General features: G+C 37.1%; 1 protein-coding gene across 1 annotated transcript; it reads right to left on the reverse strand.

Annotated features, from left to right (window-relative positions):
- Nucleotides 1-13,115: 13,115 nt before the first annotated feature.
- LOC307065786 (hyaluronan synthase 2) lies at nucleotides 13,116-26,969 on the reverse strand (the record flags this gene model as incomplete). The annotated part of the gene is made up of 3 exons (XM_079722736.1): nucleotides 13,116-14,045; nucleotides 15,665-15,766; nucleotides 26,343-26,969. 3 exons carry the CDS (start codon nucleotides 26,967-26,969, stop codon nucleotides 13,116-13,118), a joined length of 1,659 nt encoding a protein of 552 aa, XP_079578862.1.
- Nucleotides 26,970-27,497: the final 528 nt, after the last annotated feature.

The following is a 27,497-nucleotide window of genomic DNA, read 5'->3' on the forward strand; positions in this document are numbered from 1 at the left end:
CCTGTGCCCTTTAAGAGCAGAGTCTCTGTTTCCTACAGCCTTCTGACTCTCTTATACCTAAGCCTCACTTGCCTTCAAAACCAGAAGTTCTGGAGGCTCATACTCCAGGTGCAGGACTCTGGGGCTGTGAAGCCCAATGTGGAGCTCAGATCTCTCCCTCCTTGGGAATAACCTCTGCAATTGTAATTATCCTCCCATTTGTGGGTTACCTACCCAGGGGTGTGGGTATATTAACTATCTTCTTACCTGTATCTTCATGGTTCCTTCTGTATATCTTTAGTTGTGGAATATCTTTTCTTCTAGTCTTCAGACTAGAAGACTAGAACTATCATTGTTCTCAATGATAGTTGCTCTGTAAATAGTTGTAACTTTGGTGTGTCTTGGGAGGAGGTGAGCTCAGGGTCTTCCTACTCTGCCATCTTGGCCACTCCTCTCTGTATTATTTCTAACAATGGTATTAAAATTACAATTATCTTAAAATGAACATTTTAATTAAAAAAAAGTTAGCTCCAAAAAGAAATGTTTTGTGGTTAACAGGTACAGGTCATTCTAGTCAAGCTCTTATTGACTGTAGTATCAACAACTCTAAGAAAAGGGATTTATCTTATATGAGAAAGGACTATCTTGACTTATTTCTTAAGTAAGAGGGATTGGAATTGATTAAGATGTCTTTCTCCACAAAGGATTCTCCTGCCGTATAATAAGAGAACATGCACAGATTTTCTTTGTTGCACTTGTGAGTTATCCTTGCCTATGCCTGCCTAGCTTGGTAGAAAGGATTCTTGAATTTGTATTTTCAGGAAACCTGAATTTAGGTCTAGGCCATGGCACCAAAATTTGCTTTGCCTCTCTTTTCAGATTCAGGGTTCTCAGCGTTCTTAGTTTACTCTTCTGAAATACAAGAGGATGTGGAGATAAATAATGACAATGACTAGAGAATCTCTCTAGTTTCAGCTACATCTAAAAGGTTGTGACTCTGGACTTCCAGTCCTAGCACAAATGTTTTTTATAGGCACAAATAACCCTCCACATTTGGGCTTTGAAGAAAACAGCTGGAGGCACCATTCTTACTTTTGTGTAATAAAGCACATTTTTACAGAGCAGATTTGGAGACAACCTCTCACTCGATTTTCATTAAAGAATAGCCAGGAGTGTTAATGACATCCCTCCAGGAGGCCCTGAAATTTTGTCCCGAGTTTTGGTAATAAAATGTAATATTTTATCACAAGTTGGTTAGAGCTGGGCTTGCTGCCTTTTGGAGAGATTGGCATCAATCTACAACCTCTTCAGGAAAAAAAAAAAGTGAGAAGCAATTGAGGGAAAAATGAAATGGGCCTTGTACTTATAAAGATCTATCCTGGGTAATCTGGCAAGAAGAAGGTCTTCTGATAAACAGGAAAATTCTGACTGAGAATGGGGAGAGAGGAAGAATATTAAGAGAATATTAAGAGAAGAATATTAAGAGAATATTAAGAATATTAAGAGAAGTGCTCTTTCAATGATGAACTTCAACATTTATTGAAGTAATTTTTACTAAAACATAGTCAGAAGTACAAAGTATATGAGAATTTTCTGGGCTGTTGTTGAGATGTACAGACTCCTAAGGTCCACCAAGTGTCTATTAACCAAAAAAGTTCTAATCACCTCGAATCTGCACTCTTAATGAGCACACTACAGTAGAGGCAATTTCTATTTCCATGCTTTAGGACAGAGGTACTTATGCCCCCAGGTTCTAATAGTACTATCTGTTGTTAAACGATAGTTGAGTTATCCCTGGGAGTTTCCCAACTCTGAATTCTTTTCCCCTGTCTCTGCCCCAGAATATCCTTCACCCAATTACTGATTGATATGGAGGGAGAGGGAAATTAACAAGAACATGGGCCCCTTGCCTAAATTTAGGAAAACTCTGGAGGGCCATTCCATTTCTAGAAGCTCTGAGGGATAGACTGGCGCCTTAGTTTCAAATGCACCTTAAACAACTTTTCCTCTGTCCATTCCTATTCCCCACACTATCTTTCAGATTTTTTTTTTTTTCAAAAAGCGGACCTAATAAACCACCTGGAAAATAAAAACTTTAATTTCAAAGTATTATGACTGAGGAACTGGATGGAAGACACACTGTAAATAGGTAATTTTCTAGGTGCTTATCTCTAGACTTCAGAAAAATCAACAAAAAAAGACCTCAGTCCTGGACTATGGTGTAAAAGTCCAGGAAACTGTTTTAATCTTCATGGGTTGCCACCTACACTCTTAAGTCATTCAAAAGTTGCTGCAGAGGACCAACTGGGAAGGGCGGCTGTAATGAGCATGTTCATTGTGCAAGTAACAGTAGAAATGGTGACTACAAGAAACATCAGCAAGAGAAAAACAATGGAAGTAATGTTAAATGGAAGTTGCAACAGAGCAAGAAGACAGCTTCAGAGGTAGCCCAGTGGGGTGCCAAGCATATAGAGCAGCATCACACCCCCTCATGGAAGGAAAGGACTTGGACAGTCACTTCGGAGACTAGGTGTCCTGTAAGAAGTAAAGTCAGTGGAAGACAGAGGCAGTTGGCATTCCAGCAGTCATGTTCACGAGGGTTCACCAAGAGACTCATTATCGATTTGTGGGTTTACTGTTAGAGTCTGGGACAACACGTGTAATTGATACATACAAAATAGTCTGCTCATCCTCCCTCATCTTCTGAATTCTGCTCTCCATGGTCACCATGCAGGAGGGTGACTCTGCTTCACAACACACCTACACAGGTGAGGGGGGATACTGAGCTGAGCTTAGCGAATCACAATTTCTTCCTCAAGCCCCCTTGGAGGAGGTGACCTAAATGACAGGAAGAAGCCAACCATGCCAAGTTCATAGAGAAGAGTGCTTTAGGAGCTACAGGTAATGATTCCGAAGTGGGAACAAGCTTGTCTTGGCTGAGAAACAAAGACTGCCAATATGTAGTGTAGTAAGGAAGAAAGATAGAAGTTCAACAGGAAATCATGGAAACAGACAGAAGCAGATCGTGTAGGACCTTATGGAGCAGGGCATCCTGAGACAGAAGACATCTGAAAGCTTCTAAGCACACGAGTGACATGATCTCACACTGGCTGTTCCCTGGAGAAATACAGACGAGCAAGTGCAGAGGAAAGATAGATAGAGGGGTGTCTCTGGCAATAGACACAGGATGATGGCAGCGTGGCTAGGGTGGAAGCAGTGAGGATGAAGACAAGTGTCCACAGTGACTCAGGCCCTAATCTGACCTGTGCCATGGGAAAATCTGAAGGTCTCCTCCCAATGTTCAGAGCTAATAACGAGAACTCAAATCGGAAGAGTTTTCTGAATTTCTGACATCCTATGAGGTTTGTTAAGGGGAGTCCTTGTAGTTTTACAGGTAGAGAAATTGGGGTGTCCACTCACGGTCAACCAGAACACAGACAGTGGTGCCAGGACTCAAATCCATCGGATGACTATGCCAACTGGCCCACCGACTACACTTTAGATGTTCCAAAGCATTTATTTTGTCAGATGCAGAATTGTCTGTACTGAGCTCTTCTGGAGGTCAGAACAGACAGTGATAGCAGTTGTCCTGTCTGTGTCTAAAGGAGAAGAAGGCCACCTATTTCTAGAGAAAATCTTAAGGCTGTAGCGAAGCCCCACATTGGGTGAATTAAAATGCATTTTTGAGAAGTAAAAGTCCTTTATATTTGAGTTAAATGTCCCAGTCCTTGGTCTAGTGGTTTGCTGAATAAAGAAATTTTAGAAAACAGTAAGGAATGAATGAAGAAAAAATGAGGAAAGGACCATTAATGCAGTTAGTTGTTTAGGAAAGAGGGGAGAGAAAAGAAAACTGTATTAAACCTCTATTATGAGGAAAGTATTACTTCTAGGTACTTTTCATATTCTATCTTAATTACACAATAACTCTAAGATGTGAGTGTCATTCCCATCATCATTTAGATGAGGAAATGATGCTCCAAAAAAGTGAAGTAATTTTCTCAAGTTTCTACAGCTAATAGGTAGCATGTAATCATTTGAATACAAGTAAATCTGTAACCAAAGCCCGAATACACCATGAATCAAAGCTCTAAACTTGTTCTGGCCTTGTGTACTTCCAAAGTGAGTAATAAGGTAAAACTTCATTTTGGGGTGAGAACTTTAGAATCTCCATTTTTGACATGTTACGATATTTCTTAATGGTGCTGAAAATTTCAGGTACTGCGGTAGACTACCCAGGGTGGCTTTTTATTTAAAATCTAAATATCAAAGACTCATAAGCCTTAGAGCTTATAATTTACAATTCCTTTTTGCGGAAATGGATTCAAGCATAGTCTCAATGTCAAATTTAAGAGTAGAGTAACTGCCCAGAAATTGCAGATTTGAGGTTTTCTGCATTACAAATCAGGTCCAAAATATCTGGGTAAAAGAGACCCAGATGCTAGCCTCAGGGTTTATAACCAGCTGTGAAGCCTTGAGAGCAAGGTGCTAAAGTTAACTGAATTGCATTTTATCTTTTGAGATAAAGATCCTCGACTTTCTACCCTCTCCCTTTCTTTCTTTGTACCTTTCCCCATTCCAACAAAGCAGCTGAGTTGCACTGAATAACTTGTTTTCTTTCTACACTGATTCTGCTAATAGCTTCATGAAACTGGCCAATCAACTTTGATTCCAAAGGTCCTTCTTCCAGGACTTTTATTTCCTGAAAGCTTTCATCTGGTTTTTTTTGCTGCCTTTTTTTTTTTTTTTTTTAGTTAAAGAGACACTTCACATATCTGGAGAGATGGGATGGGATGTGTACTTACACGACACACTCATGCCTCTGTTCTTTCTAAGACTGAACACATGTAGTGTAATTTTATCCTGATCTGGTCACAGACTGATTGCATTTGATCTTGTGACTCAACTCAATCCGAGGCAGAGAATAAAATGCAACCTTTCCCCTATTTTATAAAGCAACTGTGCCTCTTTTGAGTCATTGCTGTCATACATTGCCAAAGTTGTTTCAAAGATCAGGCTCACCCACTCACTGTACTTTTCCCCAACATATCAGGATTAAACTCCTTGCTGCCCTGAATAGCAGAGCTAAAATAAGTCACTTAGGCTTGTCTTAGCTACAGTGTGGAGAGCTTTCTGACAGCAAATGGGTAAACCAAACTCTTTTGAGAAGACCCTGTTTCTATAGCTCAGGGGGGAGACAAAAGATCCTGCAAGCTCCTCCCTCTTCCCCCCTGGTCTTCACATCTGGAGTTGATTACTCAAGTCATAAGCAGGTTAAGCTCTGAGTATTGTTTCTCAATCTTGAGTGAAAACAAATCCAACTTGTGGTGTCAGGCACTGTATATCAGCATTGTCTAAACTCTGTACTGCAGGATGATAGAGTTAATCCAGACATTAACCAGCATCCTTGTGCAAAGGATACCATAGTTATCAAAGTGTAAAGATTTCTATATAAAAAGAGACTGTCTTGCTGATTCATAAAGCTCATCAGCATGCTGAAGGTTTGTGAGAATTTCTTCAGTGAAGAAACTTGATATCCTCAGTGTTTCCTAAACACATCTAAGGATAACACCCTTTTATCTCATGGAAGATCTTTCATCATCTCAGGGCACTGGAAAAGCAAGCACTTACTACACTAAATGTTCTCCTGGGCTTCCCTGGTGGCGCAGTGGTTGAGAGTCTGCCTGCCAATGCAGGGGACACGGGTTCGTGCCCCGGTCTGGGAGGATCCCACATGCCGTGGAGCGGCTAGGCCCGTGAGCCATTGCCGCTGAGCCTGCGCGTCCGGAGCCTGTGCTCTGCAACGGGAGAGGCCACAACAGTGAGAGGCCCGTGTACCACAAAAAAAAAAAAAAAAAAAAAGTTTTCCTTCCAAGCACGGAGCCTGGTATATAGTAAACTCCTAATAAGTATTTGTAGAAAGTCAAATAAGTACATGAATGAGTGAAATTCTATAAAGTAAGGATATATATTTATCTGCACAGACCTGTACTGTGAATAATTTTTTTCTGACAGAAATACATTTAACATCACCCAACCCATGTTTATTGAGTTCGTGCTAGCTAAGAGGCTCTATGCTAGGAGTTGAGGACTGCAGAATCTAGAACAAGATGATGGTAACACAATATCATATATGGAAGAGAGATAGTAAGTATATGGTGCTATGGAATATATGTAGCAGTGGTACAGGGTAGATTTCTGGAGAAGGTGATATCTGAGTTGAGTCTTAAATGACAAATGAGAGTTAGCCATGCAAAGAGGTGACTCCACGAATATATCCAATGTGCATGTATAGGAAAGTCCTCACATGTGCTGTATTTAAGCAATTGTTAATCATTTATTATTAGCCATATATTTTATGTTTTGAAGACAAAACTTACTATCAGAAATGCTTTTGTTGGGTAAGAGGACTGACTTTATATTCCAGGAAACCAGATAACACAGGAACACACGTCAAAAATACCCAAAATATATCAAGGAAAACATGAACCACAAACCAAAATAGGAAATGCAGCGTTTAACATTAAGTTATTAAGTTAAAAATGTGATTTTTTTCAGGATTGTGTATCCTCATTACAGGAATTCTAGTGAATCACTGCTTCACCTTTCTCATAACTGAAAAAGAGCCTCCTACCCATAGATGTCCCTTTCTCTTAATTATGAAGGCCTCACAATCTCTATCTTCTCTTTCTGCCTTAAGTTATATGTCTGTCCAGGGATAAAGGAGTTCTTTATAACTCCTGGACAGTTCTTTATAAATGGAAAGCTGGGAGCTTGATTTTTTTTTTTATATAGAACTTCAACCCTCTGGCTGTTTCTCAAGCTGTACTGGGAGTTTCACTCCCTCACCCACTTATTTAATTCACAAGCTTTTACTGAGTTCCTACCATGTGACAAACTATACACTAAGATGGGAAGATGGGATGCAGATACAATCTCACACAGTTCCTTCTTGCAATGAGTTTATCCACTAGTAAGAGAGACGGATATTAAATAAGCAATCATAGAGATGTAAAAAAAAAGTACTAAAAATGTTTTATTAGATCGAATAGGGGAATGAACCTCATTATGGTAGTTGTGGAAGGCATCCCTGAGGAAGTAATGACTGAACTGGGGCTGAAGCATAGTATAGAAGATAACTAAACAAAGATGATGGTAGGAAGGAAGTTAGGTTGGGAAAAGCTTTTGGAAATGCCCACAGGAGGGTAAGAGTGTAGTTTGCTGGAGAAACTCAAAGAATTCCTTGAAAGCAAGCAAAATTTATTATTTTTGAAGTCCCAGCAAAGTCTGGCACATAATCACACTCAAAATCTGTTTGTTGAATGAATGCCTTAACTTAGTAGACAATGCCAATGTAATTCTCTTTCTGGTGACAGAGGTATCAGCCCATTGCCCAAATCAAAAAGAAAGTGGAGTCCTCACATCACAAAGCTTTTCCTGTAAGCAAAGTGTAAAGAATGCCACAGATTTTCTTTAAAGAAAATTCATTACTTGAGTCCATCCTTTACTCCTTGTTCTTTTATGTTTTCATTTGCTTATTCACCAAATTGCTAGTCACTAAGGAGGATTCAAAAATGATGAAAATGTAGTGTCACCTTCAGAAAACTTTTGGTCTACCAGGATATTAGGATGTGCACCAATATTCCTAACACAAGGCAGAAGAAAAAGCCTGGACTGCATGACAGAGATAAAATGAAACATGAGAGTGATGGGGAGCAAGAAATCCCTTTAAGTTGAGGTATTTGGGGAAGAAGATGGTAGTAAAATTATGCCTTGAATGAAGAATATAGAAGCATTTTGACAAATAGATATGGGGAGGGAAAAAGCCATTTCAGGTTGAGAGTAAAATGCAAACAAAGATAAAGGACAAAGTGTGTGCAAGAGGGAGCAAAAAATCTAGTTTAGTTAGACTGCAAAAATAGGAAGATGGAGGCTTGCGAGAGGATATAAGTAGATAATCATCAACCCTGAATCTTTTTTTCTTTTTGGCTGCGTTGGGTCTTCATTGCTGCACGTGGGCTTTCTCTAGTTGTGGAGAGCGGGGGCTACTCATTATTGCGATGCACAGGCTTCTCACTGCGGTGGCTTCTCTTGTTGTGGAGCACGGGCTCTAGACATGCAGGCTTCAGTAGTTGTGGCACGTGGGCTCTAGAGCACAGGCTCAGTAGTTGTGGCACACGGGCTCAGTAGTTGTGGTTAGTGGGCTCTAGAGCACAGGTTCAGTAGTTGTGGTGCACAGGCTTAGTTGCTCTGTGTCATGTGGGACATCCCCGGACCAGGGCTCGAACCTGTGTCCCCTGCATTGCCAGGAGAACTCCTAACCACTGCGCCACCAGGAAAGTCCCCAAGTCTTTCTTAAACATTTAATGCTTTTATCTTGTTGACACAGATTAAGTTAAACCTTTGTATTCAGAGTTAGACCTAAGAAGGATAATTTTGACAGAAATGTAGAAAATCCATTGGATGAAACTGAAGTGGGGGAAAAGGAAGGATTTAGGAAGTGTTTTTCACAGTTCAGGTAAGAAATACAGAACATCTTAACCAATGTGAGAGATGAATTTGAGGGATAAGGCCGAGGTGGAATCAAATGGTCGTAGTGACCTGCTGGTTACGGGGGTATAAAAGAAGGCAAAGATAATATGTGGACAACTGGCAGGATGTGATGCTATTCATTAACTGAGGATGTGAAACGAGAGGCAGATTTGGAGGAAATATGATGAGAGTAGCCAAGGAAGTGACTGGAAGAACAATACCAGTTTATTATAAGCACACTTGAACCAAATCATGTTATAACCATCATGTTTGTGTGGGATATTCAAATCCAAAACACCATAAAGTAGTTCAGTTTACAACAATGGTAGCACCCTATTCAAAAATATCTGCATGTACCACGATCTTTCAGCTTTAAACATCACATTCTAGTGTTCCTCCCAGTTGGGTTATTGTCTTCCATGACCCACCCTGCAATTTACTTTCTGTAGTTAAATCTCAACTCTTACCTAAAACACAGCCTATACCTTAACTAAACTTGTCAATTGTTTCAAAATCACATATCAGAATCACACCTCTATTGACCATATTAATTCCCATGATTCTTTTCATCTAAAAGTCCCTAGTTCCCACCCAAATTTGCACATCTTTAAGAATCACCTCAATACCATGCTATCTCGAAGTCTACCTTTACAGAACTAATTGTACATTTCATTCCTTCTTTTTTTATACCCACTATTTACACTCCTATTATTTCATTTTGTGTCAAAAGCTCATATAATTATATCACTCTTGCACAATTATAAGATTTTGGGGTATAGAGAAAATGTACACCTCTTGATTTCTTGATTATGACCGGTGTTCAGTAAACTTAATTAAAACCAGGTATCTACCAACATACATATATGATAATAAAAGTAGAAAAGTTCAATAGGAAAATACAAATTTTTGAATTGAGTTATCATAGAAATTATACTTAGTCTAAGGGAAACAATATAAACTACTAGATTAAAGCAGCACTTCTTAAACTTGAATATGAGTAAGTTTTGGAGATCTTCTTAAAGAGAGATTCCAGGGCCTAGCTTGAAATTTTGATTCAATGAGTGTGAGGTGGGGTCACGAATTTACATTTCTAACAAATTCCCAGGTTATGCTGATGATTTCGAAAGAGGAAGTCATTTTGAATAGCGCTGGTTTAAAGGGTCAGTCTGACATCAGAATGCCTGGACTTAAATTCCACCACCACAATTCACTAGCTTTATGATTTTACGCCTCTCATTTAATTTTATCAGTGAGAACTATTGATAAAATAGTTGACCCATAAAATGTGTTTCTGGCAGTACCTGACACATGGTATGTGCTCAAAAATTAGGTGTTGGTGTGAGAATTCAATGGTACAAAGAAGTCAACAGATTCTTAAAGACCAGAGTGGTTAAACTATGGCCTGAGGTCCAGATCTGACTCACCACCTATTTTGGTAATGCTAGTGAAATAAGAATAGTTTAAAAATTTTTAAATGATTGAAATGTACCAAAAGAAAAATATTTTCCAACACGTGGAAATTATACAAGATTCAATTTTAGTGTCCAGTAAATAATGTTATTGGAATACAGCCACACAAATTTGTATACATATTGCCTATGGATGCAGAGTTAAGTAGTCACATGACAGACCATATGGCCAGGAAAGCCTGCATTGTATACTATCTGGCTCTTTACCTTAAAAGGTTGACAACCATCACTATTTTGGTGTCTAGAGTGGCAATAATGGTCAATGGCTATAGTGTTCTGTCCTTAATGTAACTGTACCGAGGTAATAAAGGATTCTTAGGAACTGAACAATAAAAAAGATTGGGAAATAAGATGAATTTGAGGGATAAGTAGTAAAATGAATTAATTACCACTAAAGCTCCTCAAACCAGGAAATGCTATTAGATGCCCCAACCCACTTTTTAAAGAAAGCAATATTTATTGTCCTTTTCTGATTATAAAAGCAATACATGATTACGATACTTGGAAAATACAAAAACGTATACAGAATATAAATTGGTCATATTCCCAAGAGTAGAGATAACCACCTTTAAACATTTTTGTTTTTACAAAATTGGGATGTTAACTGTACAAAATGGTTATATATTTTTAATGTAACATTTCTCCAACAACTTCATATTCTGAGAACATTATGTTTAATGGGTAATAATATTCCATTGTTTGGAAATGCCATAATTCATTTATTTTTTCCCTCATCATTAAATCTTATTTTAAGTTTTTGTTATTATTTGTAAATAATGCTATAACAAACTTGCCTACGACGTCTCTCAAAAATTGGTGATTTTTTTCCCACTATGACAGATTACTATAGTAAAGCAATTTTTACCTAAATTTGGGCTGTTTTCAGGGAAGGAGAAGAAAGAGAAGATTAAAGAAAGACAAGGGTTGTGTTAATTGGGACTCTCTCTCTCTCTCTCTCTCTCTCATTTTTCCAGATTTCCAACTATACCAACTTTGGAGATTTCTACCTTCTGATTAGTAACATTAAACGACTTCCATTAGCTTTGACCAACAATGTTTATTTTTCTATATACCCCATTCTTAAATCCATACCCTTACAATCAAAATAAAACATTTTGTTTTGTTTTGTTTGAATTCCCCCTTCCCTTAGAAAAAAAGGCAATAATCTTATCAAAAATATTTTATTTACAAAAAAATTCAATTATACTATACATCCTATACTGGAAATACATTGAATAATTGCTAAAATAAATACAGGCGATTAATTCAATCTTTTATAAGAATGAGAGAATTTGACATTTGAATGTTATCAAAGCTTAACTTAGAACATAAATAGTTAAAAAGGCAAACTCAAGTTTTAGTTTCATTTAATGGCATGGTCTGTTTGTTTTCCACAAGCTCCCCAATCAGTGAGAGTCTAAGTTGTAGAACGTTATGTACTTTTTGTGCTCTGAAGGTAGAATGTGCAGGTTTTTTCTTAGACAGAATGGATGAAATATAAAAGTCTACATAAAAAGGAAGCAGAAAGGCAGGAAGCACATGGTTGAACACTTCACATTTCTGCTTCATCACAATACTTTTTTTCTGCAACTCTTCATGTGTTCAATTGTTTTTAACACAGGTCTACACAGCACCGGCTACAAGGCAAGATGGGTCATGTCAAAAGTCAAACTGGATAACTGAGGCCCCGGAGTAGCTAAATTAACCAGGCCGAGGGTCCATCAATTTTTTTTATGTGCCAATTCTTGATACAACTATTAAACCTTGATATCATGTCTACTATGTAAACACATTTATTTAGGTCAAGAACAGAAGAGATGAAGCAATTATCTGTATAATTCAGAAAAAAATCTTCCCTAGAAAGTTAAAGAGTACACATGGAGCTTGATTTGGCCAATTTTGAATCTATATGCTTTATTCTTATTATAATTTATCCCACTCACCCGTATAAACCTCATACTAACATGTAAAGTGAAATGACAATCTAGGAAAAAAAAAAGGTAGGTAAAGTATGTTCAACATATAGACAGGATCCAGTGAATACAGGTCACAGAACAAAATGATGAACTGCAGTGTATTTGTCCAGATTATACAGACAATTTTTCCCACTTTCCTTTTTACTTAGCCTGGGAAAACACTGTGAGAATCTCCAAAAACAATCTTTGATACCCAGATTTTGTCCACTGCTGGATGCCTAGTATTTTCTTTTGAGAACTGGCATTCCCTTTTTTTTAATCTTATGAAAAAATTGCACTTTTCTACCCCTTTGGCCTTGATTTTCAATGACTTCTTTTTTGTACACACAAGTATGAATTTCTACTCCCGAAGTGTGACAGGTATATTGGCCTTTTCTAAAAGAAATGAAAAAAAGTTAAAATATTGAGAGTTTAAATACTTTTTCACAGAAATAAACTATTCAATTTTAAAGGTAGAGAGAGAGAGAAACATTTTATTCTTTCTATCATGAACAACATCAGTCAACCAAGCTTCACATTTTGGGTAAAAATTTTTTAAGTATGAATTTTTTCAGAACCTATTTTATTAAAAAAAAAAGGAAGAACAGGTGTATTTTGGCAGAAGTAAAATATAAAATATGCAAAATTTGTTTTAAAATTGGCATACAAAATTTTAAAACACAGTACAATTATATAAAAATACAGCACAGCCAACGGCCTGTAAATTTCCTTTGGCATTTCATTTGGTAGAGTTAAACAGAAAAACCTTTCTAAAAAAAAATTAGCTATCAACACAGTACATAAGTTAGGTTGTATATGTTGAAAGAACTTTTCCTTGAGTTTCCAAAATCCTTTTCTTACATGATAACCCACATAAAGCATGACTAGTGAGGTATATAGGGCAAAACACTGTTAGGCAGATGTACAATAAGGAAAAAGTGCATAAACAAAGAATTCTTCCCATTTTCATAGAAATATCAGGTTAAATCTGAGTTCTTCTTGATGTATCATTTTACTTTGGCAGAATTAAAATAAACCCATACAAATGTCTTTGTTCAAGTCCCAGCAGCAGTGATATGTCTCCTTTGGTGGCATTATCTGATGCCACAATACCGCACAGTCCCTAGAGGAACTAAGGTTTTGTGTGTGTCTGCATCTGTAACTGCAAACATCAAACGTAAGATCATACATCAAGCACCATGTCATACTGTTGTCCCTTCTTCCGCCTGCCACATTTATTGATGAGAACCACATACAGTGTCAAAAGCATGACCCAATAGCATGCATACAGCAACGTTCCAACAATTAAAACTGTCTGTTTGGATTCTGAGAATGGCTTTTTAGATTCCTTATAAATGGTGAAAATCACACCACCCAGGAGGATTGTAAACCAAACTGATACTGGAATGAGTCCTATGAAATTAACAACAATGGTTTTCCTTCCAGATGTGCCCCACCCAGCTTTGTTTATCGTTGCAATTGCAAACATCTTGGCAGGAAGTAAACTTGACATGTATAACACTGAGTAGAGGGACATGAAGACCATGACGATATTTCCTCTAAGGCAGCTGGCAAAAGATGATTTTATGAGACCCACTAACTGGACAGTTAACAAGAAGAGGAGGATGTTCCAAATTTTACCCCTGTAGAAAAGCTGGATTACTGTGGCAATGAGAAAGAAAGGGAAGAACCCAGTGATGACTGCTTCATAGGTCATCCACAAGTGATGTTTATGAAACCACATAGCATTGTACAGCCACTCTCGGAAGTAGGACTTGCTCCAACGGGTCTGCTGGTTTAACCATCTGAGATATTCTATAGGTGTTTCAGTAAGGCACTTGGATCGAGCTGTGTATTTTGTTGCATAGCCCAGACTCAGCACTCTGTTCGTTAGATGCCTGTCATCTCCAAAACTACATTGGCTGCCCATAAATTCTTGATTGTACCAGTCTTCCACAAATTCATGCAATAAGGAGTTTCTGTACATTCCCAGAGGTCCACTAATGCACTGGACACATCCAAAATAAGACTGACAAGCCCTTTCTATGTTAAAAGCCATCCAGTATCTCACACTGCTGAGGAAAGAGATCCAGGAATCATACTTGTTTAAAATCTACAAGAAAAATAAAAGTAAAAATAATTAAATAAAGGTAAACCCCAGCTAAAAATTCCAACAAAATCTGCAGCATTGTGAGGTTATTACCTAGAGTAATGTTTGTTTTTTTATCCTTCTATTTAGTCTCTTTCCCTTTTTTAACACAATTTTACATTATTTTCTTTGATTCTATATACTATATTAATTTGGCAAGTTGGGTGTGTGTGTTGGGACTTCTTGACAATAATTTTTTTCTAATCCATCACTCTCTGTACTCTTTTGTTATGTGTTTTGTTTCTTTTTCTTGTTATGTTATAAAATTGAGATTTTTTTAGGCTTTGGTTCTCAGCCCTTAAATTATTCTCCCACTGGCAGTCCAGTGGTTAAAGATTTCGCCTTCCAATGTGGGGGGGTGGGGTCCATCCCTGGTTGGGGAGCTGGGATCCCACCCACATACCTCACGGCCAAAAAACCAAAGACATAAAACAGAATCAATATTGCAGCAAATTCAATAAAGACTTTAAAAATATGGTCCGCATCAAAAAATCTTAAAAAAAATTATTCTCCCACTTTCTTACTATCTAATATTTGAAAGTTTTTAAGTCCTATTCTCTTCTCTTTTCAACTCATCCAACTCTATTATTCTCCTTCCAGTTTTAGCAATGCCAGTGATAAAAGGGTTTGCTCTGGCTTCACCCCAAAACTGGAATCCTGAAATAATGCTCTACAAAAAGGCTATTAAAATTATTAGTTTTGGGAGGCAATATTTCTTAATTCTCTCCTCTGTCTCAATTTTGTTCAGTTTTCATCTGGATTTTACATTCTTCCTTTTTATCTCCAGGGTATTTCTTTGTCCATCTAGTGTACTTTCTTTGACTTCACTATTACCATGCATATAAATATGGGTTATACAGTAACACAATACCTACATTTAAAGTCAAAATTCCATGTGCTTCTCACATCTTTTGCTAAAATCTAGTGCACTTTTGCAAAGGGCTCACTTTAATCTTCATATGTTTTCACATATTTGTTTTCCCATTCCATACATTTCAAATCACCTTCATTAATATTTGTTTCACTTATTGTTTCTCCATTGATAGCAAATAATGGGAAATAAATAATAATTGGAAAACTCACTTAATTGTTCCTTTGACTTTCTCTCTAGTGTAAATTTGAGTTGCTGTTTCTCTTTTTTTTCCTTTGTATTCCAATTTGGATTTTTGAACAACCATATATTGTTCAGCTTTTAAATACATAGTTATATGACATAGACTCCATCTCCTGCCATACCTCCATTTTTTAACCCTTGTACTAAATGAGTTCCAACATCATTTTACCAGAACATTAAGTTGTGGCTCAAGAAGATATGGCAGAAATTATTACACATTTACATTTTATGTAACTTATCAGCCACTACATACTTGTGTTATAACCCAGGATTAAGCAAAGAAATCATAAGTTACCTCAATTTAGACAGCAGAAGAGGTATAAAGTGGGTCCAGGGCACATTCTAGTATGTCTCTGGCACCAGAAACAATACCTGGCACAGATTTGGGTGTATAATAAATGTATGTTCAAAGAATCAATGAGTGAGGGTGCTACTAAAAGTGACTCATGCAAAAAGTGAACTCATGTACCTGGACATCTCCCCCGACACCTCCAACCATGGGATCTTCTTCTAAAACTTTTACCATCTCCACAGATGAGGCAGGGTCAAGCATGGTGTCTGAATCACAAACCTGCAAAGAAGAAAGTAAGAAATAAGTTAAAGAAAAGAAGATGATGAATATACTCCATGTAGTCAAAAGTGGGCATATATATTATGCCTTCAGCCTATTGTCACAAGGCCTCAATAAGTAACAAAGAACCTGAAAACTCAGTATTTAAGTTAATGACATTGCTGGATAGAACAGCTAAAGTGATGACCTAGGCATGTCATGTAGGGTGACAGCTTTGCCTGGTTTGCCATGGATGTACACAATTTTGGCAATGAAAGTCTCATGTCCCAGGTAACATCCTAGATTTCCAGGACTTGGAAAACATCTTGGGTTGGTCACCATAGATAGCTCTTTTTTAAAAAAAATTGCCTTAAATAAGGCTTTCAGATATCTTATCCCTCAGCTCTGAATGATGATAGGAAACTCCTATGACAGTATTGAAAAAAAGGCATGTTTAACAGTGATTATTTTTCTCTATTTTAATATGGTGATTAAGACAGGAAAGCAGTTCTACTAAGGCTAGTTGTATAATTAATTCTGAAGCAAGATGTCTATTTGACCTGGGCTTAGCAGATGACATTCCATTAGAAAGGAAACTAGCTTGATGGTCAGACCACCTTTTTATTTTAGAGTATTAAGTATTTGTCTAGCTCTTTATATACAAAAGTAGATGTTAAATTATCTTAAGTTTTTCTAGAAGTGCTAATTATTATTCTTAAAAACAAACTTTATACAGGACAAAAAAACAATTTTGAAACCAAACCAACTACAACTTCAAGAAAATTATTAGGATTTGTCTATACCCATTAGCTTCTCCCAGAAATTTCTACTGGAGGCCAAAGGTACAGGGTTATAAATAGTACTTTTCTTCCCAAGCTGATTTATGAACTTATTGAATGAAACAGAAAAATAAAGGAGAGGAAAAACCGAAATATTACATGTATACTCATAAAGCTGATATGGAAAATAGGGCTTATATCAATGGAGTAGCAGACTTTGTAACTATGTTCCCCAGAATTAGACTGATGTACCAATTCCAAATAGCATCTAAGTGGGACTAGTCTCCTCCTGAAGACAGTTAATGCCCCTTCGAAAGGTATGGCAGATGCCTCCTCCTTTATGGCAGCTCACTTCTAGAAGAAAGGGGGAAGAAGGAGCTAGGCTACCCCTTACTCCTCCCATACTCACCAATCAGATTAAGTCACTTCTCTTAGGGAGAAATTAGGTACGTTACACCTGTGGATGGAGCTTCTTCCACATGATCAAAGAAAATCAAAAGTAGGAAAAGAGCTGTCACCTCTCTATTCCTGGTTGATATTAATAAAATAGTATCCTTTTCTGGAAAATGCAGCCAGGCCCAAGTAGACATAAAGTGATGAAAATTGACATGTAATGAACCAGTTTCACATTCCCATCTAAGCAATAAATGACATGATTGGCAGAGACGGGAGTGTTATCTGCAATTTCACTGTTTTTCTATGTAGTCTGGCTACATTTATGAATTTAATCAAGATTTAGTCTCTTTACTTATATCAAAAGCAAGTATTTGTGCAGCTCTCAGATCTGCTTCATAAAAATAGTACGGATTTGATATACCAGTTTTGAATGAAAAAATATGAGTCCTTCACATACATAGCTAGGAAGTCTCAACATTTTAAAAAAAGTGCCTATCTTAATTTTATTAATAGATTTTTTTTCTGAAAAAACATAATATATATTAATAAAGAATGTTGGTGAAAAGAGCAATTTAAATGCATTATTGTAACATGACTTAAGGAGTATATAGGGTATCCAATTATAAAAAGTGAAATCATCACCTCTCTGGACTCAACTAATTATAGCAATTTTAAAGTTAATTTCTGAATTTTGTATATTACTTTACCTATTTAGAAACAGGCATTTTCTAAATAACCTACTGCCCTTTTCTGGGGGGGGGGGCATTCTATTTTGGTCTGCATGGTCTTACTTATTTTAGAGGAAAAAAAATAGACAGCAGCTAGGCTGTCTATTCCATTAAAAAAATAGGGTTTTTCTAATACTTCAGTTTATACTCAAGGGTCCCAAGCCTCAGAAACCTAAGCAAATTCTTCCAAGAGTGATGTTTTGCCTCTCTCTTGCCTTGTCTGTCACTGTTATGTATATGGCTATAAGCCTAGCAGGCCAGTAACTAGGGTAGTAGAAAGTGAAGGCATAATTTCAAATCCACCTTTCAACCTCTCAGCATCCAGAGTTTATGGCCACACCCACCTCTATTGACTCAAGCTGGGAAAGGTAAAACCAGAAAAAGCTAAAATAAGACTAAAAACAACAGGAAGGGGGCAACCTAGAATTAATGTTCAAATAACTCCGCCTGCTCGTAAGATAAGCAAGCCAAGGGAAATGCCTCTCCGAAATGACGAAACTTGAACCAAACTTCTGAGGTTCTGCATATTTAAATTGGTCCTGCCCCTCCCAGTTTCCAAAGCAAAGTGCCAGAAGTTCTCTGAGAGAGATTGTTCACATGGTGAGTTTAACTGTCAGAGGGGAAAGTTCTCAGAAATCTCCTGGGAAGGGTTTGTTATAGTGGGATCAAAGAGTTTTCTAAAGAAGTTCAATTTCTGGATGTTCTTTGGTGATAGAATGCCAACTAGAAAACCACCGACTATGACAGTCTGTGAAAGCATGTATGTTCATGGATATAACAGTATTAATTTGTTTGTGTTAAAGGGTATAACTCTAGCCCTTCTTAAAATCAGTCTAGTAGAAACAGGATTTCTAGCTGTCTCCTCACCAATTAATGAGAAGTGTGCAATTTCATGAATGTTGTCTGTTTAGCTCTGGGCTAGAAACTGTGGGAGAAAAACACCAGTTCACAAGGAGCTTAACCTCACACTGGGAAAAACCACAGGACTGATTTGCACACAGGAAACAATTGGAGAACAAATCAAAATGTCTTTCTGTGCACGCTGAATGTATCGCTGTAATTTGTTTAAACTACATGATCACCGGTCAAAAGATTTCTCACTAGGAGATATGGAAATGAGGCAGTCACCAAATTTTGACTAACATGAGTAGAAAATGTCAAGACAAGAAGACGTTATTGGGAGGAAGCAGCCACCTCAGTCTTAACCACAGAATCATCAGCTAAATTGCTTAAGACCATGGCTCCTCCTCCTTCACTGTTCTAGCCAAGAGACAGTGCCACCGCCTTCTCCATATCTAAAACAGGAGTTGGCAAACGAAGGTCTATGGATGAGTCTGCCTTCCCACCAATTTCTGTATGGCCTGGGGGTTAAAAATAGCTTTTACTTTTTTAAATAGCTGAAAATAAATTGAAAAAGAATTTTTTGTGACACATGGAAATTATATGAAATTCAAATTTCAGTGGCCATAAATAAAGTTTTACTGGAACCCAGTCATGCACATTCAGTTTCATATTATCTATGGCTGCTTTCACACCAAAAGAGCAAAGTTGAATAGCTGCAACACAGATCATATAGCCCGCAAAGCTTAATGGTTTCTATCAGGCCTTTTACAAGCAAGAATGCCAACCCTGAGAGAATTTGTTGGGGGGCCGGGGGTGGGTCTCTTTCATAAAAAAACAAAGAACAAACTAAAAGGACAAGTTGAGATAAAGTACATTCTAAGTCCCAATTTAACTCTACTAGAGGTTTTTATGATTGCCTCTATCTTCTATTCTTATAATAGGCCAAGATTTGACTATTATAACAAATCAAGAGGCTGCAATGAAATCTTGAGTTCTGTACTTTATTACTTTTATGACCTTGAACAAACTGTTACCATCGTCATGATACCAGAGTGACACACTGTATGTCAAAGTACTTGGTAAATTACAAAGGCTCACAGAAAAGTCATATATGCCATTAGTATAGGGTAATAATCTTTAATTGTTTATACTTGCTAAGTAAACCCACTAATTACCATGAACAGGGAACTCAGTAAAGAGAATCACTAAAAGGAACATGAGAATGGATTACATATCAAGAATATCTTATCACAATGAACGAGTTCAAATGTATCCAATACAACTATAGCAGTTAGATATATAAATTGCTATAAATGTGTGAAATAAGCTGTTAGACTGTAAGTCCATTCCAATTTATCTCACTGATCTTAAAGTTGATCTACCTCACAATAATTTAAATAAAATATCCTGCAGAAATATTGTTATTTATTCTACCATATGTTTTTCAACTTCTAAGACCCAAGTCTAAAATGCTGAGTATCCATATTTCACCTTTTTTTCAACATATTTCCTTTCAGATTGACTGGTGTGTTCTCCACCTCTGCCTGCCCCGAACCACTTCAAAGGGCACTGAGAGCTACACAGCAAGAGGAAAACTTAGTTATTCTGGCTGCCTTCGATGAGGAAACAGGCTGAAGATAAATCAAGACTCATTCTGTTGCTACTGCCTTCATCCTTTGTCTGCTTGTAAACCTCAATCCTTTCTTAATCTTGACCCTTCATCTTAACCTGGCCCCAGGGAGATGATTTATTTCAACCATGTTTGAAATTTACCATTGGTCATGATCCCACTGCCCAGTTTCCCTTCCAAAACTTAACCACATAGTAAATGGAAAGTACCCCCTACCCCCTCTTTCCCCCAGGACATTCTTCCTAGTGAAAGAAGTCAGCCAGAATTTTAAAATTCACCAATAGTTATTTACTGGCAAACACAAGATGGTGTTAGCCCCCAGAACTCCTAACAGTACAATGCCAGAGTAAACACACTACTGAAAGGAAAAGAAAGCACTATGCAAAACCTTGGAATCAGACAGATCTGAGTCCCAATCCACAATTGACCAGTTATATTCCCTTGGACTAGCTTTGTAACCTTAAACTCCTTACCTCACCTTTTAAGTCTCCATCTCTCAGGTGAAAAATATGGATAAGCACATCCACCTCATAAGTTTGCTGTAATGGAGAATTAACTAGATAATGTATGTATAGCACTTATAAGGGCTAGCTCATAGTAAATGCTCAATAAAAGGAAGACATATATACTAAGAAGTGATAATCAAAACTAGAGGCACAAACTAAGAACACTAGTCCCATGAGGGAAGGGGTCCTTCTTATCTGTACTGTAAATAAACCATGACTTGCTCAGAGAGCAAAAACTAATGCCTTGTCCAATGCCCAACAAATTTAAATTAAACAACCTGGATTATTGAGCAGGCAATATAAAAATCCTTAGATTGGGCTGTCTACTAGGGAAAAAGATTAGAGAGAAGTTTATGGTAGACTATGAGTGGCAAAAACAAAATCATAAAATGTAAGAATTTTAGGACTAAAAAGACCTTTTGAAATTAATCAGTGAAACCATTCCAGGAAAAAATAAATGCCCTCAAAGAAAAATACAGAAACTTTTTTGGGGGAGAGGGATGGGGGATAGGGAGAATGATTCTCTCATAGTAATTTTGTTTATAGTATAAGACCTCAAATCTAGCCAATAAAAAGCCTCTAAATCATAAAAACCTAAACAATTTGGCCCTTATTTGTTGTTCTTTTTAAAAGGAATTGGGAAGATATATACCTTTCTTGTTAGAATGTGTTACCCAAATTGTTATAAAGTAACATTTGCCTCAGGCAACCTAGAATCTTTTTAAGACATTAAGGAGTCATTTGGTTATTCTCTTTTCTTTTTCAGGAAGGCTTATACACGAGTAATAGTTGTAGGTGTAAAGCAAAGGTGACAAGCCAGCTGGAAAAATGAGAAACCAAATGTTGTCACCTCTAGGCTTAAGCCAGGAAACACCCTTATTCCAAATGGTTGGAATCCTCATTCTAAAGAAAGGAATCAGGAAATCACATAATGGTTGCCTTAAATCAGGGTTTACATTCAAGAACCCAACTTTGAGGGAAAGTGTAGATTAAAAATGAAAAGAAAATTCTAATGCTATACTCCCTTTTGTGTTGTTGTTTGTTGTTTTTGTTTGTTCGTTTGATCCCAATCTTGAAGAGCATAGATATGTTGCTAGAAAGAAACTAAGACAGTCCTAAGTTAGAGTCTTTAGCTGAAAGTGATCTCAGAAATCATCTCTTCTACCAGTTGAGGCCCATAGCAAGTAAACAGTTAAATCAAGAATTCAAAAAAAAAAAAAAAAAAGAATTCAGATTTCCCCATTCTTATTTCAATGAGCTCAATTTCATCCTCTAAGATGAAGGATACAAAGTCACATTAACATTCTCAACATGACCCTTCAGAAATTTTCAGAAAATAGGAACAAATCAAATGTTATACATATTCAATCCTCATCATGCACGGTGGTTATGTTCTACAAAGCTTCCATGAACAGTGAGTTAGCAAATACTAAAAAATTGCATCTAGCGGACATACAGAGTTAGGTTCCTCAAAGTCTCTGGTCATGGAATTTCTGTCTAGTGATCAATCCCTAACCTTGTTGTATTTGTGCTTACTTGTTTATTTGTGTCACCTTATTTAATATGTATTGTTGATTCATTAACATTGAACTCATGTCCAGCAGCACTGTAACTCATGCCTGAACAAAGTTCATCTAACAAACCTATTTTCTCCATAAGGCAATTACAACCTTCTTGTGTTACAATCACTAGACAACATTTCAACACTACACTTGGGGACCATTTTAAACAGCTACATTAGCAACCAAAAGCACAAAAATATGAAAAACATGATATTAAATAGACTAAGGAAGTTACTTGTTTACAGTATAAAAGGTAAAACAAAAAGGCAAAGCATAATCTTGTGTGACCTCAGCTGGGAACATGCACATCAGATGACTCACTTTTTTTTTGCCATTCTGCACATGTCTGCAAATGATCACAACATCACTGCAACTATTGATTTTTGAGTAATAAATACACTTTAGTCAGTAGGTTAACTTGTAAATACAGAATCCATGAATAATAAGGGTCAACTCTACTATTATGAATGATTTAGTCTTACTTTTCTCCTGCTCAAATAATCTTGGATAGCTATGGTACTGCCAGATTAAATTAATAATAAAATTGCTTCCTATAATCTTCCCTTTTAGAAAATGTTCATACTTATTGTATAACTTTTACCTGGGAAATTCTTAAGACACACATCAGACGATACTGTTTTTTTCCTTTGTTATATAGGCTGGTGGCCACTTACGTAGAAATATCAATGTTCAGTGAAAAGAGATATGAATAAAGCAATTATCTAATCTAGATATCAAAAGACACTTTAAAAGTCTTCTGAAATTGTTAAGTAAAAAATACAAAAAAGTAAACATGATATGATCTCAAAATTGTTTTTAAAATAAGGAAAAATAGAAGAGTATATGTTGGAAAGTATTAAATTTGATAATCTATGCATGGGTCATGTATTCACTTCAGATGACTTTTTTAAATTGAAGTTTAGTTGATTTACTATGTTTCATGTGTACAGCAAAGTGATTCAGTTATACATACATACATATTTATTCTTTTTCAGGTTCTTTTCCATTATAAATTATTACAAGATATTGAATACAGTTCCCTACGCTATACAGTAGCCCTTTATTATCTATTTTATAGATAGTAGTGTGTATCCGTTAATCCCAAATTCCTAATTTATCTTTCCCCTCTCTGCTGCAGATTATTTTAATTTTGCTTATTGCACTTTTCTACATCTTTGAAAAAGTTTCTCCAGAAAATACTTTGATTCAAAATTAAGAAAATCTTCCTCATTCACCTCCTTATTTCTCATTCCCTGTATTTGATTTTCTCACTTTATTTTTCTTCTGCTGCTTTTCTATCTTCTCTATCTCTGGAAGCAGCCACTAGCATCATAGATGAATTTCCTACCATGCTGGCTTCGTCTTAAACTGAAGCTTCCCTCCATGTTCTATGTCAGCATTTATTATTTGAGAGGCTACAAGGCTGAAAGAGTAATTACTATAGAAGACTAGAGATGAGAGGGGAGAGATATAAGAGGTGGTGATCGATAAAGGCTTGTTCTGAAAGAGACGAGAGGGAGCCAGCCCAGAAGGCTCAGAAGTGCAAGTAGAAAGGTTAACCTTGAGATAGGAGGTGAGGTGGGTACCCTTGAAACTGTAAGCAGAAGAGAGTCAGACCTTGACAGCCTTCACAGCCTGTACTTTTGCTGTTCTCTTTTGTAGAGGCAAGATCATCTGTTTGTAGTTAAGCAGGGAGGAGTTTGGGTAAGGCCCCAGGAGAGTGATGAAGATCTGAAATAACAGACGCGAGAGGAATAAGCAAGACATCTATTCAAGATCAAGTGAAAAGAGTGCTGACTAGTGCTGAGGATCCAGCTGCAACTGGAAACCAATCATTTTGGCCATCTCTCTGCACAGTTAAACAGTGTTCTCTAGCCAGGTTAGCAAGTATGAGCAGATGGTCAATTTCTTCCCCTAGCCCCCAGTCTCTCTTGTGTATTAGCACCTGAACTTTGCTTCCTTCCATCCCTAACCAACTTGAACTCCACATTCAATCACTTGTAATATTCAGGAGCCAATATCCTCAAACCCTTCCCTCTTTGTCTTTCTGTGGCTTCTGCTCTGTAACTCTTGGACCCTGGGTCAGTCAGAAGGAAGGATAAGAGTACTAAATTAGATTGAACTTTATGCAATTTCTGTTTTTATACGGCATAGACGAGGCATGGCAGGATAGTATTTACTAGTTTCAGAATGCCAAAAGATTTTTTACCCCTGTTTGAGTGCTCTGAATGGACTGGAAGTCTCAAGCGGATTTGGGGCCCAGTTAACAGCTGTTGCTAGGGTCAGTTTATCTGGAGGCTTCAGCCTGAAGGAAGGAAAGTTCTAAAGCCTGATTAGGGCACTAGCAAAAAGCCTACTCTAAAATTTCATATTTTGTATTAGTTTTTCCTGGACAGGCACAAGACAAGTTGTCAAGGATACAAACAAAATTCCAAACAAGATGTTGGGAGAAGGGGCTTTGGGAGAAGCAGGTTAAAAAAAAAAGAAGAAAAATCTCACAATAATGTCATGATTAGAAAGGACAAATGTAAACTGTTTTAACTAGAATTAAAGGCAAAACATCAAAACAGATGTTTTCTCATTTTAGGCCCAGAGCTTCATTCTTCAAATCCTCTGTAAGTTCCCTAGCCATTCCTTAACTTTAAAAGTTTAATTTTATCCTCTCATCTGGGCCTGAAGTTGTAATAGGTAAATATGTAAAAATGTCTTGATTTAACTAAAACAGCCTTATTTGTGAAAGTTCTAGAAATTAGGAGACACTTGGGGTTGAAACTCTAATCAACTCCCTAGGAGGGAGATTTATGCAGATGGTATGAACTGAAGAAATACCTCAAAATTCTTCAGATATTAGCTAAATTAACAACATGTTAATTAGCAATTGACATGTAGTATAGTTTTCAAGGACTAGATAATCATATAAGAAATAATACTTTAACAGCAAACACTTTAATAATATTAACAATGCCATTATCAACAACTTTTGCTAAGCCCCTTTGGATACATAATTTGAAATAATTTTCTCAAATCCCTTGTGAGATTGGTTCCTTCTAACCAGGTAACTGAGGTTTGGGAGGTGGTCTTGCTCAAGGTCAACCAGCTACAAATTGTTAATTAGAACCTCAGTCAATTGACATTGAAGCCAGTGGCCACTGCCATCCCATTACACAGAGAGACACACTGGGCATCGCTTTGTGTTGATAAATCCCCTAAAACATATGATGGGTCTTCCAAAAACAAGGATTTCACATTTAAGAAAAGAGGAAAAGTGTCCGGATGGATATTTGAAGCCAGAGATAGTTCTCCTTTCTCAATATCATCATGAATAAAATCTAACTAAAATATCTGCACAAAACTACAACTAGAAAACTCACAGGTACCCTATTAATGTTCTAAAGAAGAAACTTTCAGTGAGAACTAGAAGAGGAGAAACCGTAGAATTAGCAGTCAGGGAATTAATGAGAGACACAGCCTGTCTAATTTTCATGCAAGCAAACACCATCACAAATGCTTTCAAAGGTCAAGTTTGAAAGCAGGGAGTGAGGTAATGCTGTTTGGGGAGTGAAATAAACATGACTTAGATTTTGTTCTGGGAAGGTTGTTTTTTTGTTTTTGTTTTCCTTTTCCCTTTTTCTTTTCTTTTTCTATGTGTTTCAGTTTTGAATTCCTACACTTTTAAATCAAAATTGTTTTCATCACCCCCATTTTGCCTAGTCTCTGTGAAAAATATTTTATAGCTTTCCCTTGGTCCTGCAGATTTTCTCAAGCTCCTTCTGCTGGAGCAGACACTATTTTCTTACAACGCTGGAGATTTTAAGAGTGTGGAAAATGACGTTGGAATTGATTTGGCAGAACCAAAGGGGCAGAGAAGGTAAGGGAGGGGAAAAGAAGGAAGGAAGGGTCTCATGTTCAAAATAATCTTGATTTCCAACCAATAACACTGCACAAATTAAGCATTTTCATAGATAGTTTTAACCGTTTTACAAGATTTTTTTCTCTCTCTTTCAGAATGTGCTTTCAACAGTCATGCTGTTTTCAGATGAACTGAAAGAAGCACTGTGTCCAGAAGGGACAAGGATGGACTATAGCATAGACTGGAGAGATACAAAAGATGCTTTATTTAAATGTGTTTGTCCTGGCAGATGCGGAAACCTACCTGTACATAATCCACACTTCGTCCCAGTGCTCTGAAAGCCGTGTACATGACTTCTCTTTTTCCACCCCATTTTTGCATGATGCAAATACTCTTGTTGGACAAGACCAACTGGGTGACATGTTGTGAGCTTTCTTTATGTGACTCATCCGTCTCACCAGGACCCTTTACGTGAAAGTTGTTTTTCCAGATATAAGTGGCTGATTTATCCCTGCCCATGACTTCACTGAAGATGTCCATCATGTAAAGGTCATCTTCCGAGTTTCCATCTATGACCATGACAACTTTAATTCCAGGGTAGGTTAGCCTTTTCACAGATTGCAAACATTTCCGTAAGTAGTCTGGATCTTCTTGATACGCAGCAATGCAAAGAGCAACAGTTTTGTTCAACTTAATGGGGGTTTCTAGAGATTTTTTCATTTTTCGGTGCTCCAAAAAGGCAAACAGGCTTTGGATGATGAGGTGTGATGCTAAAAAGGCACCATATAGTCCAAAAGAGAAATAGTAATTATCTGTTTGGATAAATTGGTAGCCAACAATATAAGCAGCTGTGATTCCAAGGAGTAGAGAAACTCCAAAAAGTGTGGTTCCAATTATTCTCAGGATACATAGAAACCTCTCACAATGCATCTGTAAAATAATCACATGATATACTTGGTTAGCCACTCTTGTCCCATGCTTGTTATATACATGGTATCACAGGGAGAGCATTGGACTAGAAGCATTCCAGGTGTTCTAACCTTGAGTTTCTCACTTAACTAGTTGTATGATTTTCTGCATCTCAGTTTGCTCATCTGCAAAACAAGGATAAGGATGCCCTTTCTGCATACCTCAGAGAACCCTTTCAAACATCAAATGAGATGATGATGCAGTGTACCATTGAAAACCATAATGCACATATGCATTATTTTTAGTACGTTAGATCATTTGTCTAAGGATGCACTCTATGTATGTGGTCATAGCTAAGCATAAAATCTAAATATTTTAGTGAGCAAGGCACTCTTTCTTCTTGTGCCATCGTGTTCCCTCACCCCAATACTGACCAGTGAAAAATCTACAGGTTTTGCTAAATTTCTTATGTGTTTTTTAAAATAAATTTATTTATTTTATTTATTTATTTTTGGCTGTGTTGGGTCTTCGTTGCTGCGCACGGGCTTT

The sequence above is a fragment of the Hyperoodon ampullatus genome, assembly GCF_949752795.1.
Source record: "Hyperoodon ampullatus genome assembly, chromosome: 17".
Classification (NCBI taxonomy): Eukaryota; Metazoa; Chordata; class Mammalia; order Artiodactyla; family Ziphiidae; genus Hyperoodon; species Hyperoodon ampullatus.